Source organism: Trichoplusia ni, chromosome 9 (genome assembly GCF_003590095.1).
Source record: "Trichoplusia ni isolate ovarian cell line Hi5 chromosome 9, tn1, whole genome shotgun sequence".
Taxonomy (NCBI): domain Eukaryota; kingdom Metazoa; phylum Arthropoda; class Insecta; order Lepidoptera; family Noctuidae; genus Trichoplusia; species Trichoplusia ni.
In genome coordinates this window covers 2,170,197-2,187,546 of record NC_039486.1, presented here as the reverse complement: position 1 = coordinate 2,187,546, position 17,350 = coordinate 2,170,197, and the positions used below count along the sequence as shown (strand labels likewise).

Genomic DNA, 17,350 nt, shown 5'->3' with positions numbered 1-17,350 from the left:
GACGGACGTCAGCCATTGTACCTACATTTGTAGAGTACAATCAGGCAGTCAAGAGCAATTAATTTATATCTATTAATTAAACATTAGCTAAGGTTATTCTTTTTCTATATGCGGTAATGTCTACATCTTATCTATAAATGCGCTCTGGAACGACCTTGAACTTTATAATAGTTAAAGGGTGATATTTATTTTTACGTAAACCTTTCAAAACGTCGATTTAAAAAAAATCTAACTTATGGAACCCTTAGGGTCTTGCGACCCTAAGGGTTCCATAGATATAGGCTAAAGATCAAACAAACAAATTGGTTCTGACAGACGGACGGACAAACCGATGGACAGACAAAAGAGCCTTAATAATTGAAATAGAAACAGAGTTAACACCGGTTAAAAAAATTAAAGTTACATCTATAAGTAATGTTAACACATAAATAAAAATAATTTGCTATCAATTAAAATACGACTTCATCTGCATTATAATTGATGCTTTAAATCATTTTTAATTAACATAACCTTAATGGCTTGTCCCAATTTTTTAGATACCTAAGTATCACAATAACGCATCATATCGGATATTTGCATCACCTAGCTTCACTAGATTTCTATTGTCTCAATAACATGCTATCTATGTGTGTCGACTTATTTTTGAAGATGCTTTTTGAAAAACAACAAATTTTATCGTTTTTACCTACATTTCGATTCATTGGCTAGTAATCGACTGACCGTATATCGAACACACTATATTACTCTCACGAACAGATACCGGGCAGTCCTGTTTGTATACTGAGAGAATTCGGAAGTCTCGAGATGCGATTGATCAGTATTATAAGTGTTTTTCTCGTGTTGAATAATGTTCGGGCCGCGAACATTCTAGGCTTGTTCCCACACGTCGGGAAAAGCCACCACACAGCCTTCGAACCACTTCTCAAAATGTTGGCAGAAAAGGGACACCAAGTGACAGTTGTATCCTTCTTCCCGCAAAAGACACCAGTGGCGAACTACACGGATATTAGCTTGCAAGGGATCGCCGAAATACGAAAAGAAGCCGTCAATCTCCAAAAGTTTGAAAAGTCGAACAAACTCATCAACTTACTGGGAATGAAGAGATTTATCATTCAAGCTTTGGCTTTTCAAGGATTGTCAGATTTAGCGTTAAATATATGTTCTAAGCTTGTCCGATTTCCTCCTTTGCTCGAAGCTTTGCAGTTCGATTATGATGTGGTGTTAGTGGAAAATTTTAACAGTGATTGTGTGCTTGGTCTATTACATGTTCACGCGATTAAAGCACCTGTCATTTCGGTGCTCTCATCTCCAATGATACACTGGTCTTACAGCCGTATTGGTTTACCTGACAACCCGTCCTACGTCCCAACAATGACGTCAGAAAGTACTTCGCAAATGTCGTTTTTGGAAAGATTGGAAAACACAGCGATGAACTTGTATTTCAAGACTTGGTTTCGATATTCGATTCAGGTGAAAGAGAGAGTGATTTTAGAGAGACGTTTTAAAAGTCGGTTACCAGATTTGGAAGACCTTGCCAGGAATGTCAGCTTAGTGTTGGTGAATACTTTTCACAGTCTAAATGGAGTCCGACCTCTGTTGCCTGGTGTGGTTGAAGTTGGAGGAATGCATATCAAGAACACCGCCAGTCTGCCTATACCGCAAGTAAGTTACCCAATAGTAATCAAACTTATTGCACCATAAATATAAAAAAAACTCTTAAAATAGAATAAGTTGGTAGCTTGACAACCAACGGGTTCTTATAAACCAGTTTAGAAGTTCTCCGTTATCTGTTTGAATCTAAATTATTTGTAAATATTGTCTATTAATAAATTGTGTGATTTATAGCCCGCGCTCCCGCCGGCTATAAATCGAAAATCATCTCAAGGGAACATAAAATCGGGTTGAAAACTCCTATGTGTTAAATCTGGTTATAAACTATCTGTGTACCAAGTTCTGTCCAAATCTGTTCAGTTGTTTTTGCGTGACATAATACATTCATACCTACTAACTTTCGAGTTTATAATATTTACATGGATAGTACGAAGTAGGATTACATCTTACTTCGCGACAAAAAGCAGCCTTCTTTTGAGTCCAAGTTATCCTCAATGTCAAATTTTATTAAAATTGATCGATCTGTCAGAAAGCGCAAGATAATCGGACAATAAAACAAATGCCTGATGTGTGTCAAACGTACTGGATTTTCCGGTCTTTTACTATGAGAAAGTTCATCCTCGTTATCAGGTTTCTAGCTTTTCTAAGGTTTAGGATGGATTCACACTGTGACGTCAGTTCATTAGAAAAATTAGCTTGCGATCTAGTGACGTCAAACAGTGTTCTTCTAATCGATAGTGTTCTGTATTTCCTCGGTCTAGACTATGAGTCATGACGTAAAGGCTTGTTTCTATAAGTATAGTATTGTTTAAAAAAACAGTTGCTGTCAGATAGATAGATAAATAGAATATTCTTTATTGCACACCACATAAGTGCAGGATTGGATACAAATAAATAGTTACATGGTGCCACAAAGGGCGGTCTTATCGCTTTAGAGCGATCTTTCATATCAGTTTTTTTTTTTATTTTAATTTAGGTTATTGGTTGAAAATTGTCTTCCAAAATTAGGTGAATTTAAGTTTCACGTGCATATCGCCAGTTAAAATTATACAATTATATTCAAATTAACTATTCTTAAAAATGAACATACATTCCCGGTAGGTGCATAAATAACCTTAAAACCTTAAAAACTTAACCTTAAAAATGTAATTAAAAAAAACCAACGCGAACGCTTAAATATAAGTAAACCTGTTTTATAACATAAAATCTTTTTTTCGCAAATTTTTAAATATTTTATGTAAAGTAACATGCAAAGAAAGTTTATTGATCGGTTGCATAAAAGTTCATAGACCTCAATACGAACGCAACAGTTATATCGGCACGTTCATTGTTAAAACTGTAAACTATACTATAAAAAAAGTAAGAGTAAAACCATTCGAAATTTAAAATTTTAATCTGTGCAGAAAAACGCGAACTAGATATAAGGTATGTTCAATAAAAAATTGGAGCGATCGTTAGCACCGGTTTTTTACTACGAAGCAATTTAAAAACTAAGTTGTGTTGTGCGGAATTACCGGTGCTAGTCTCGATTTACTTTTTTTTTGTTTTGCCGTTACTGTCCCAATGCAGGGCAAAGGCTTCCCTTAGATTTTTCCACACTGTCCGGTCTATTGCTTTTTCCATATTTTTTTTTGTGGTATGCGTCTTGTTCATCGCGCCATTTCATTCTTACTCTTGCGGTAATGCTGATTGGCCACTGCAAGTCAGATGTCCCGCTTCGATTTTCCACCCTTTCCGGTGTATTGCTTCTTCTACCCAATGTTTTGGAAAATTCTATGCTCATATTTTCCGCATGTTTACGAAATTGAGAATTCGCGCTTTAAAATAATTCTGCAACAAATTTACAACGAGTGTAATACTTAACTAGCGATCAGCACTATTATTGCCACATAATCTGTAAACGATTTTTTTAACGTCTAGGTGTGCTTTTTTTTCGTTGTTGAAATAGGGTAGGTGTTTGGCCTTTTTTTTAAACATTGGATACCAATGTTTTTTTCTCTTATCTAGTAAACATAAAATTAAGGGGATACAGTGATTCAATATCTTGTGTGACGTCACCTAACAGTACTCTTTTTTCCAGCCAGTGATGTTACTAGCCCCCGCTACCATACCATACAATTATCTTAATTTCTTAACAATCGTTTTTCATTATTTGATAAAATGGAAAATACTTTTTGTAATTTTTGGAATCTGTCTGACGTACTAAACAGATTTACATTGTAAAAATTTAGTCAAATACCTCATGAATGAAAGGTACTCAATACTGTTAAACGTAAGATGATTTTGGTAAAAAAAACACACATATAACATAGTTCTTGATAATACGACACGTAGAACATTCTAAGAAGATATAGTATCTGCCTATTACTTAATTACTAACCTAACTTAATTGTCCTTAATTGTTTAGATACTTAACTTAGTCGTCCAGTTTATTTGTCGGTACAGATACTTGAAATAATTGTCACTCGTCTTTCACGCTCGATAATAATTTATTTCCTCATATATCCATGGCAGTAGCACTAATTATAATAATATCAAGTATTTGCCACAAAGGCTACTTAGGTATCATAATAATAATGTAGATATTGCAAGACAGACTGGCCTAGTTTGTGATCACTGACCTTAGGGTATCTACACTATAAAACGATGATTGAAAAAAAAATCTTTGGTTGCCTGAAATTTAAATCCTTTATAGAAATAAAAAAATGATTAGGACGCAATTTCAAATATTCGAATTCGAATCTAAATTCGTCTTCTAAGTTCGATAACCTCATGAATATTTAGAGAAACATTGTTAGAAAATAGCATTCACCTTGCCCTTTCTGTCACGCTATCACTGTATGCTTAGGTACTGCAGGGCAACATAATATACTCTGAAAATAACGCGGTGACAGCGGCGGGCGTTTGGCGCGGTATTCGTATCAACAGTACGGCTCCGACCGCCACCGCGCGTGTACACACAATGCGGACACTCGCCATATTACTCGCGGTATTCGCCGTCCAAGATGTACAGTCCGCGCGGATCCTCGGCCTCTTCCCTCACACCGGGAAGAGCCACCAGATGGTGTTCGATCCCCTTCTCCGCACGCTCGCCGAGAGGGGACACCATGTCACCGTAGTCTCGTTTTTCCCGATCAAAAACCCGCCAGCTAATTATACAATAGTAAGCCTCGAAGGCATCGCCGCACAGGGGGTGGAAACTATCGACTTAGCGTACTTCGATAATAGGAACAAAGTCCTCAACTCTTTGGGGATAGATAGAGTTGTGAAGCAGATATTCGAGTTTCAACCGCTTGCGGACTTAGCTCTAAACGTGTGCTCGAAAATCGTAGACTTTCCACCTTTAGCAGATGCTTTGAAGAAGAACTACGATGTTATTTTAGTGGAGAACTTCAACAGTGATTGTATGCTGGGCCTCGCGCACGTCCACGGTTTGAAAGCGCCCATTATATCCTTGTTATCGAGCTATTTAATGCAGTGGTGTCCTGACCGCATCGGGGTCACCGATAACCCATCATATGTGCCAATCGTTAGCTCAGAGCATAGACCTAAACTGAACTTCTATCAAAGACTAGAAAATACTATTATGAACGTATATTATAAGCTTTGGTACCGATATGCGATACAAATGAAAGAGAAGGCGATTATTGAGAAGCGTTTCGGGAGGAAGATCCCTGATTTGCAGGATTTAGCGAAAAATGTGAGCATGATGTTGGTGAACACGTTTCACAGTATGAACGGTGTTTACCCTCTATTGCCTGGTGTGGTTGAGGTGGGCGGGATGCATCTAGACCATAAAAGGCAACCTATACCGCATGTGAGTACAAAATGAAATTACCGCTCTATTTGTTCCCCATGTTTTCCGATTCGTCTCGCGTAACGAATGTTTTGTAGAAACATCGACTCGCATTACGTCTTGTGGTCACTATGACAGTATCTATTGACAACTGAAGTAGCAGGAATTGTAGTAAATGACAGGCGTAATGAGGTTTAATGAGGTCTAAAGATAAATTTAAATGTTTACGTTGCTTATACTGTTTTACTTACATTTATTGCTAGAGTTTTAAACCAGTAGGAATAGCCGAAATAATTTCGTTCAAGAAATAGTGTTGCAAACATTAGACACGCAAATTTTATTGGTGGACTTTCTGCACAATTCTTAGACATATTCCGAGCCACGAGAGAAAGCGTGACAGACTAATAAAAGCGTTAGTTGATCAATATTAAAGGAAATTTATAGATTTAAAATTAATTAAAACAGATTTTAGTTACTGGAATTTGGTTACGTAACGATTTACATAACGCACTGTTTGCAATCGAGAATACAACTGAATAAAATATGAATGTGTTTTTTCGCAGATATTTCATGATATACGTTAAGTGCTCAGTATTATATTTAGCATATATTTTTTGGGTTTGTTTCCCCATACTTGCTTAAACTACCTAGTTTATTAATATTTGCGTATTAAACATAACCAGTAATATTGATTAGATCCCTTAGATGGCTTCTCTCAATTTATCAGGATGCGGTGGTCCACATACTAGACGCGTTAGATTGATTAGTTGAATACCAATTAAAGCACAATCAATTGAATGGTTTTACCATTGGTATTCCGTTTTGTACAAATAAAATGGGCTCCAAGTGCAAGGCAACCAAGATTAAGTTAAACTGTTATTCATGCCGGTAACAAAAATTACAATTATTTTTCACAATCCGTTTCAGGTAAGAATTCGTTAATTATACCCACTTGATTCGGCTAACAGTTACAATACAATATAAGATTTTGTAATAGTTTTAAATAGTGTTCTATTTAAAGGGGTGACTTACTTGCTTCTAGCTTATTGATGGACGAATATTTATTTTTTTCGGGGTATAATATTACCTCTGGGGATTAATGCCATAGTGAAGTTCTTGGAATTAATCGCATCAATAAAAACAATACGATGAACAAATGGAAATTGGATTAAATTGGCACTATTCGTATTATTCTAAGTATTTTTCCATCACAATCATTGGAAATTCAGTATGAGGCGTAAATCGTAATGTTCATTGTCAATACGATGAATTTCCAATAATTGTTTGCAAAAAGCTTAAGAGAATAGGAATAGTTTCAAATATAATCTAATTGCCATTCATTCATCGGCCTTTGTAAATTGCAGAATCGCTGTTGTGTTATACACGTTCTTTAGGTAAATTATCTATAGCTTATGTAATAAGCTATCGCTCACTCAATGACTACACTTAATTTTTATTTTCTATTCTCTAATCTTTATCGTTTCTAACTAAAGGTTATCATTTAATAAACATCTTTAGCTATATGTAGCAAAAATATTAATTAACGCAATCATATTTGACCTCCTTCTTTTAATTAAAAAAAAACAAAGTAGTTTTATGATCACGAGCCTATTTTATGTGAGATCGTCTTTTTATCTTATCATCTGCGCTTTTTTTTCAGACAGACTTAGACATTAATTATAAATATGCGATTATTGATTAGGACCAATACAGACAGATATATTACAAGATAAAATTTAAAAAAACACCCGAGAACTTACAACTAATTTGGTCATCCAACGATATCAGAGATATAAGATCAAGAGAGATCTTATCTTCTCTTATCTTATCTCTCTTGTATCTTCTATAATTCATCAATATTCTATTTCAGTTCGCTTTCATTAGAGAACCGATTCGAATTGTTTTAAGACATTCGGTCGTTTTACTCCCTACAACTTTTAAACGGCTCAATCAATTTTTATCAAACATTTCAAAAAACACACGCACGTAATTCACTTGCAATATAAAAGAAAATAAATTGAAATCGGTTAATCCGATCCGACGACTATTATGCCACAGAAGCAAGCATCAAAATTAAAATTATATTTAATAAACCTTTTTACGTTGAGGGTAAAAATGAATCGGAGATTATTTAGCTCATTTGTATAGAACCCCCAGTGTTGCGTGTTTGACTTGCTTTTTGCCGGTACCTTTTTTCATCATTAAATGGAGACCACTTGCCATTAAAACAATAGGTATCAACGTACCTAAAACAATGTCAACTTTAGCTAAGTAATCAACCAATAGCAGTATACATATCCATTAATGAATGAAGAATAAGGTTATTGACAAGTTATAACACAATTTGTATACGTAGATGTAGCTTAGAAGCCCCAGTAATGCTGTTATGAATGTACTAATTTCTGTGGTATCTACAGCTTATGTGCCTAGTTCAAACGTGGTTTTACTTTAGCCGTAGGGCAAGATAAATTACTTATCCGAACGTTATTTTTAACACTATTGATGGATCTATAAGACGATGTTCATATTATCGTTGGTAATGAATAATTAGCCCAATAACCTCATACTCAATTTACATTTTTCTTTTCTTTTTCTGGATTGCTAGTTTTAATGTGCCGGATTCATAATTCCATTTAATTTTCAAGACTGATTTTGGAGTGTGAATAAGCGTTGTGTAATTTATATTTAAGACGAAAATACAATTTTATAAGCACTTATTTTCCCAAAATTGTTATATGTACCTAGTAAGGCAATCTATAATCATTTATTGCTAACTATGGATGATAGAAGGATTGAAAGTACCAGGGCAACAAAAACTGTAGAAGTAATGCCCAGTAAAATGTTCTCGAAAACAATTGAATAACATGCAATTCTAGAGAATTACGTATCATTACTGACAGTTGAATCTAATATACGGGGGGATCGCAACGGATACAATTGTAATGAGAGTAGACTGGCTCAATCCCCCTACTAAGATATCTTCAAAAGCAAACAAATGTTTAAGTGGAAACGAGAAGGCGTACAATGTACGTAGCGGCGTCCCTCTTCCACAACGGCAAAAGTCCTGTTTAGCGATATCATGGTAGGCAGGATGAACATAAACATGTGCGTGATACATAAGTTTGTTTTGTGACACGTTATACAAACTGCATTATCGTGAAGTACTTGTGTCCACAATCTGGATAATTTACATTTGAAATACAATGGGCGAATGGATGCTGTTGCAAACTGTAATGCACTCTTTTCAGATGCTAGTAATTGGTGTACATTTAACTCTATATCTACCAAAAAAAGCCTGGCTTGTTGGTGTAGCGGTTAGCGGCTCTGACTGCTATGCCATTGGTCGTGGGTTCGATTCTTACCAAGATCTTATATTTTTTCTGTGTGTGTATTTTAGAAGTGTGTAGTAGGAATATATAAGTATGTTTTTTATCAATTTTCTAGTACTAATACCTACTAGCTTAGCTTTATTTGAGTCTAGTTGATGTTGTGCGGAAGTTGAGGAAAATTATTATATTATTTTAGAGAATAGATTTGATATAAACGCATACTTAAAACACATGTTTTCTCAGGATGATTTTAGGATAAAAATAAACCCTGTTTTTGCAAAAGATTTGATACGATTACAATCAAATCTTTTGCAAATTGCTCAGATATTATCAGTGACCATTACAAACACGTTTAAGCACCCAGTAACCATTTTATGTTTTTTTAATTTACTTTCTACATCGCAAGTTATGAAACCAGTAAAGCAGTAATAAAAATAAACTAATACCTAATATAAAACCACTTTCTTTCTCATTACGTGTGCAAAAAGTCGTTCAGTGTGACCACACTTGTTAATGTTGTCCAATCGGTTCAATACGTTTTCGGATATTACCGAAACGTATGTAATTATGTCACTTTCTTATTATTTATTAATTATTCTTTTGTTTTTTTTTCGCTACACGTCATTTCATTGTGATGTATTCAGACAGACGTTATCTATTCTAAGGGAAGCTGTTAGGAACGCATTTTTGTGGCACTTTTTTCTTTATCTACCCTCACAATAACTATCACTTGATGTTAAGTTTTGACTAGATCATTTTACCTTTACTTTTACATTCATCCAGATATTTTTTAGGTTTTTGTACCCGATGGGTAAACACTTGACCATTTTTTTTTACAAATTTGTTATTCTCACTCTAGCCTATTTTGTCCGAAACTCTCGGTGTCACGAGTCCAACTCGCACTTGACTATTTTTATTGTGTCTCAGAAATCACCACCTAAACAGAAACTGGTCATAAGCCAAGTTTTAAGAATTATCAGAAAAATATAAAAATAACGATCGGCATTTTTTGGGTTGGCGTTAATTTCTGATACACTCTATACTCAAAGGTATGTATGTAATTCTGACTACACTATTGTCCACAAGTGATCACGTAAAAAGAGACATGTCTTTAGTACTTATATCCTGTAACACGTTCTCCTTCCATGACCTACATATCAATTGATATTGCCTTCGACTATAACTGATAACATTACATATTAATTCAATAAGACTGATAAAACTGTCTGCAAGAGAAAACTGTTACATAATAGTTAAAAAGTAGGCATTGATTGCTTTTCATTGTGTAATTAAGTGTAATTAGCCACTTGCCTAACTGGCAGCCATATTGACTTAATTGTGAAATACAAAAAAATCTTAATTCATTTATATTTGGACCACATAATTGAGTAAAACGGTTTTCCAATAATGAAATTAAATCGCGGACCTTTTTTAACTTTAAGCAATACTATACATATATATCCACACCATTCACAGGGCACATCATTCGGTCGTTAGTTACAAATTTCTTATGAATATGAAGGTAAATCAAAGACTAAAAGGAAAATACGTACATATAAGTCGTGTGTAGAAGTTTATTTTAAGATTTCAATACATATTTAAAAATAACCTGCCAACCAAAATGAGGTAATAAAACAAAAGATTTTAAAAATAGATCGATTCTCAATACCTACTTATTTAAATGTGGCGACGGACGTTCTTTATTCAAACTTTGAGAATCGTTTGTGCCCCACTTTGACAGTTGAAACAATGGCCTCCAATGTAAGGAGTGCGTTATTTAAAATAATAAGGAATTAAAACCGGAAAATGAACGAAAATGAATATTTTTACTTCAGCAAATTCGACCAATTCAGCCGATTTATATTTTAGACTTACATCTAGTTAATTAATCATGCGCCGAAAAATGTCAAGTTCAGGGACTCATTATTTTAATTCGAATTGATACTTCGTCGATACTTTAATAGTAACCGTAATACTTCATTCGTTTAAATGCAATGAAACTGATCGTTCGGGGTCAAATAAATTGACTATGCGTCCGCAATAATTGTCTTACTGAATGAAGAAGCATAAAAGACCAAGTGCCTTGAAAAACTTCAACAACGGGTACCTTTATGAGTAATGACATTCCTTTTCGAAATGTGTCATTACTTTGATTTGACATGATATGATATGATGAATACACCCACAAGAAAGCCAAAAAAATCCGCAATATTAGAATGAATTCTTCTTTAAACAGCCTTTAATTTATCTATTTATCTTGTTTCAGTACATCGAGCGGTTTCTGAACGAGTCCGAACATGGGGTCGTTTTGTTCAGTTGGGGGTCTCTGATCAAAACTGCTTCAATACCAAAGTATAAGGAAGATATCATTGTGAGTGCCCTCTCAAAGTTGAAGCAGAGAGTCATTTGGAAGTATGAGGACAGCGGTGAGGAGGGCACGCTGACTGGAAACATCCTGAAAGTGAGGTGGATCCCACAGTACGAGTTGCTTCGTAAGTACCTACAATACACACTTGGTCTTTAACTTTAATATCTTTCTTAACAAGAAATCGAACTTTGACAAAACATAACTTGATAGAAGCACGGGACTCTTAATAGGTCTCCGGTAAAAAATATATACAACCTATTTGGATTGGCTGATACGAAACCTTAGAGACTGTGGAAGCAATCAATAAAGGCAGGCGACGCACTTTTGCCTCTCTGGGTGTCCATGGGCGGCAGTAATCGCCTAACATCAGGCGATACGGCTGCTCGTTTGCCCACTATCTCCTAAAAAAGATGCTGCCTTGCGTCGTATAGTGCGCCATTTTACTTTTCACCTACTGGTAATAGTTGATTCCTAGACTTAGCTAACACGACAGCTAATTAGTTAGGAAGGCAATTTAATTTGAGAGTAGACTAGTTTCGTTTTCGACCTTAATGTACATAAATAGGTACTTCAATTGATAACAATTATCAAGGAAGTAAAACATTTGTTTTACAAATTAGGACGCGGTAGGCATTACGTAAAATTAATTCTGAAGAAAATTTTAATAAACATGGAATCCTTAACCCTGAAGAAATTGTCATTTAATCGAGGTTAGCCTATAGATAGGGGCTATAAATATCGGTAATAAAATATAAAACCCTTTTTGCCTTGAGTTATAAATAAAAATACATCGGATCTAGTAGGAGCCTACATCCTCAGGGTTGTGTTTTTCAAAGCTAGCTTGTGCGCTTTTGTTGGCCTAAAGACAGATCCTTGAGTAATATTCTTGTAGCCGTATATACGGGATACTGCGAAGAGTTCCAATGAAATCACTTATGAGATAGTTGCCCTTAGGGGGTCACAAATTATGTGAACTTTAAATTGCTAATCTAGCTTTGTTTCTTAGTTTAAAATAACAGCTCCCGCATAAAAGAATTTAATCCTTATGTCGAGGTCGAGGAGTTTCACAAACATTTCAGACACCCAGACTGAGAATAAGCATTTGTATATCAAAAAATGCCTGCCTTACGCGGGGATCGAACTCGCTACACGGCGCGCTCGGTGGGTTTTCCTTGGTCACCTCAACCACTTGCAATGTCGAAAGACTTAGCTGAAAGGCAATACAATTTTAAGACAGAGTAAATTAATTAATTAAGTAACTACATATTAATTTATTTTCGCGAAAATAGTATTATTATGTCATCGACGCTAAAATAGCAAAGAATGCGGTAAAATTAAATAAAATAAAAATTCTCGGTAAAAGCATCGTACAAGGAAATTATTTAAAACGCATTATTATTTAATATCACGCCTTATTGTGGTTAGGGTCTGATTTTATCAATTCTCAATAACGTAATTATGTCCAAGAATTAAGATTACCGCACATCGTGATGCTGCAAATATGGAAAATGCCATTTTCCTTTTTACGTCATCGAGTCATCATTCACATGAGTGTGAAGATAATATCTATTTATTTTGATCTTTAACCAGTAATTTTATCTACTTAGATATTTATAAACAACTAGCTTTTGCCCGCGACTTCGTTCGCGTGGACTTCAGGTTCGTCCCGTCTAGTCTAGTATATGATCCTTTAAGTTGTACAATACTGCAGTACATTGTTTTGATCTATCTTGTAGGATTCAGTCAGCGTTTGCAATGCAAGCGCAAAAAATGTGTTTTTTTACGACCTCACATTAGAAACCTCAAAAATTGTAGCTTATGTGTTATTCTGATGTATAAGCTATATTGTGGTAAAGTTTCATTCAAATCCATTCAGTAGTTTTTACGTGAAAGAGTAACAAACATCCATACATCCATACTTACAAACTTTCGCCTTTATAATAGCAGTAGGATTTACACTTATTAGTGAAATAAGTAACCGATGAGAACATAATTATAGTAATCATAGTAGCCTAGGCAACTGACTTATTTAATGTTAATGTTGATATCTTGCAGGCTTTTTTTTCAAAAATTCAAAGATTTAGGATTTTAAGATATCTTTACCTATTCTTAAAAAATGTCTGTGCCCCAATTCTGCTATTTACAATGGCAATTGGAATGGAAATTGGATTAAATTAGCACGATATCTACGAATTATTCTAAGCATTTTCCATCACTACAATTGGATTCATTCTTTTTTTCATTGGGAAAAGTCTAGGCCCATGAATAATTGGAAATTCAGTGCGAGGTGGAAAACTCACGGTCAAAACAATGAATTTTCAATTATTGTGTTGTCAAAATGCTTAAGAGAATAGAAATAGTTTCAAATTTAATCCAATTGCTCTGCCAAAACTAAAAAGGAAGGAGGAGTCAAGTACTTCCCTTAAACTATGGCGTAGTAAGTCGTTACTTTATCCCAGTCGCCATTTAATTTATCTCCATTTATTCACACTTTTTGACATAAACCCTCTTTACTCCACAGAACACAAGAAAGTTATTGCATTTATTGCTCATGGCGGTCTTCTCGGAATGACAGAAGCTATTTCGGCGGGAAAACCGATGCTGATCGTTCCATTTTACGGTGACCAACCGCTGAATGGCGCCTCAGCCACGGCCATAGGACTTGGGAAGGCCATTTCGTATGCTGATATGTCTGAAAAGACTTTGTTGGATGGGCTGAAGAGCGTGCTTAGTGCTGAGTAAGTGTTAAGTCATTTTTTAATTAAATTTTGATTATTTTAATATCGACAACTATGGTTTTTGTATCAGGGGGTTCAAGTTAAATGCCTATACCTGATAGATAGACAGACAGTGTTTCCTTGAGATTGCTTAGGTACTTATCGGGATAGCCCAACTAGTTTCGGACTCAATGGCAGTCCTTAATCATGAGCTGACGTTGTGGCGAATGAGCGAGTCACTCCTCTGGACTTGCTGATAAATATGCGATTTACTAAATAAATAATTATGAATCCTCCCCACGAAAGTTATTAGACTAGGATAGATTTGTTAAATAATATGTCAAGTTAGTGTGGAAGTGCAACTACAGTAATCAAATACATTATCCGACAGGTAATCAAGAAGATGTATCACGTGCATGCTTATGTGCTTGTATCATGCTCGATAGCATGCAATGTAGAGTAGCTTTGATATTAATAACGAAGGGAACCATATTATAGTAATTGTTCAGTGTTCTATTACATATCCTATTGTTAAAAACTCTAGAAATTTTCAAATCACGTATCTCCAATGGCTGCATTATTACATAGTCGATTGATTGATGGTAAACTTAGACAAAACAAAAATTGGTCAAGACCCTAAACAGCAAAGATTTTGAGCTGTTCCAGAAACTTCTAAAACTTGAAATTTTAGTTGAAATCGTAGAATTTTGGCAATCGTTATTAGGCTCGACTTAGGCACCTACGTACCTAGCTACTGATGACGTCATCGTCCCAGAAAGCGGTCTTCATTGTATAACATACGTTAACGAACATGGCCAAGCGCCAAACATAAACCGCGAAATGTCAATGTTCCCTAAATAAACCAATTTACAATGGTTATCCCTTGTTTAAACGCAGACGTGGCGTAAAGTGTTTATTATCTGTGGCGGCTCTGGCGTAACACATCCATCACCCAAATGACTCCTAACTACTTTGGTCTAATGTCGTTTGTCTTAATTAGTTGGGTTTTCTAATTCATACATGTATTATTTTTCGTTACACACTTTACATGTCAATGTTTTAAGCAAGATTTTTGGTGTTGATTCCCTTATGGGGTTTCCCTTTCGCTAATGTTGCCAGGTCTTAAAGCCTTATTAGAAGGTAATTAGGGGAAAATGCTTGGAATATATTTTGCCAGGTGTACCTACATAGCTGGCAAATTGCAATTATGCAATTGGCATAGCAATTATGGCATGACATCGTTTTTTATAGACGATCCGAAGACCATCTTGAGAAACCAAATAAGCCTTCGAAAACTTGGTGCGGATGAAAGATCAAAATAATTGCGAAATCATTACTTTCTTTACTCGAGGCAAACCTAAGCTATGTTACGCATACCTAAGTTAATTACGAGATGACTGGTTTATGTTGACTAATTAAATTAGGAGACCCAATTAAGTGTTTCAAATGGTTATCAAATACGATAAATATGTGTGTATATGTGTACTTACTTAATGTAAACATAGGCATATAGTCACCTACCTACGTTCGCATCATTATTTCACGCATTGAAATGTTTCTAAACATTGTTTAACCCTATGCCCCTATTAGAGTGTCAATATAGGGACTGTGTTCTAAGATATTTCTCTTATATCTATTAAACTGCGTATAACTGAACAGCGAAAGTGTTTCTTCGTTTTTATTTTAGTCGTTCTGTTTCTTATTTGCAATGTAGGGCATTATTTTTACGCTATGGTGCACACTGCACGAAAACCGCTTTAACAAAGATTTGGTAATATGATTATCTCGCGACCGATAATGAATTACTGCTGAACTGGGTTAGACAGATACCTTGATAGGTACTTATCAATTTACGCAACTTTTATCTTTACAAAGTAGGTAAATAAATTATCATTCGATTATCGTAGGTTAACGTAGCCCTTGTGAAATGCAGCGCATTTATAATATCCCTCCCTATTTCATCCCTTAAATTCTTGAGGGTATAAAAAGCGTCAAAAAACGAGTAAATGGAATATTTTTCATTGTAAGTCAGTCATAGGATTGCAGCTTATTCTCAAACTGAAGAATCTTTTGAAAGAAAAAGATCCTTAATGAGAAAAAATATTGTTGCCACCCGTTAAAGAGTTAAGTTAATGTTTGGAATGTCCACAAAACTAAATGACGACTTTCTCCACTTTCAGAATGCGGCTAAGCGCTCGCCAGGCTTCCAAGATCTGGAAAGACAGGATAGCGGATCCCTTAGACACAGCTGTGTACTGGGTGGAAAGAGTCATCCGATGGGGAGACCAAGACCCCTTGCACTCCACCGCAAGAGACCTCAACTTCATAGAATATAACCTACTAGACGTAGCCGCTGTCATCCTACTCGCTATCATAATGATAATCTTAATTTTAAGGATAGTAATCATGAAAATACTAAGGCTAATAAGCGGAGGTATGAAAAAGGAAAAACTGCATTAGTATTTAGCACCCAAGAGCTGTTTTCGTGCAATTTGGCTCGGTTTCAAACGCATTAGTCTAAATATGAGTCAGCCTCGTTTTGAATGCACTATTTACTGTGAAGTTGGTTTATTTGATTGAGTTTGGATTCATAACTTTCATAATGCATACGTCTGCCTTAATCTTTCAGGCGTTAACTGAGATAATGTTGTTAGTTTATACGAAAGGAAAGGTCAGAAACAAAGACTAAAAAAGTAGCTTAAAACCATAATTCTACCGAAATCTTACTGAACATCATTTTATCGATGTTTCTTAACTTCTTTGGCAATTCTTAAAGCTGTTTCAGGATCGAGGAACATAGGACATACTTTTCGATATACTTGCAAAAACTTTTCTCGTGAATGTAAAATCCACCAAGCATTGAGTCAGGGCCCCGATTCCGCTATTTACAACGGCGTACTAATGAATGGCAGTTGGATTAAATTTGAAACTATTCCTATTCTCTTAAGAATTTTGTTAACACAATAATTGGAAATTGATTGTGTTGAACGTGAGTGTTCCGTCCCGTACTGAATTTCCAATAGGTATTTGTGTTACAAAAATGCTCAGAAGAATACGAGTAGTGCGAATTTAATGCAATTGCTCATTGCCAATTAATCGGACATTGTAAATAGCAGAATCGGAGCCCAGTTCTATCTGGCTGCAAAACTCGTTCCGTTCTAGGTGTCAAATTTGTACAGCCTGTAAAAAATGTATAGGTATTTAGCTGTATTGTAGATATTAGTTTTATTTATCTGTAATTAGTACTAGGAAATAGATTTTAGTTATTTTAAATCTCACTTTGTAGTTAATCTTTATTATCTTAATTGTGTTCCTGACAATAATCATTTGCGAAATTAAAAATCGTGACTTATGGATAGATAATTATCCACTGGCTTTTATTGTTTTCTCATCGTTCAGTTGTCATGAAATTGTTTTTAAAAAGATTCGAAAAAATCTAAAAGTTATGTGTGATAATTGCTTTTGTCCCTTACCTTAAAAACTAGAGTAATAGTTAAACCATTTAAAACACTTTTATAACACTATAAAA

General features: G+C 35.1%; 1 protein-coding gene across 2 annotated transcripts; it reads left to right on the top strand.

The window, feature by feature from the left end:
- Positions 1–745: 745 nt before the first annotated feature.
- On the top strand, positions 746–17,187 carry LOC113497278 (UDP-glucuronosyltransferase 2B1-like). 2 transcript variants are annotated; one of them, XM_026876757.1, is made up of 4 exons: positions 746–1,662; positions 11,003–11,228; positions 13,626–13,842; positions 16,002–17,187. In XM_026876757.1, exons 1-4 carry the CDS (start codon positions 805–807, stop codon positions 16,279–16,281), a joined length of 1,581 nt encoding a protein of 526 aa, XP_026732558.1. In that variant the 5' UTR covers positions 746–804; the 3' UTR covers positions 16,282–17,187. The 2 variants fall into 2 exon arrangements, with proteins under 2 accessions (XP_026732558.1, XP_026732559.1); XM_026876758.1 differs by lacking the exon at positions 746–1,662 and adding an exon at positions 4,525–5,428.
- The last annotated feature ends 163 nt before the right edge of the window (positions 17,188–17,350 follow it).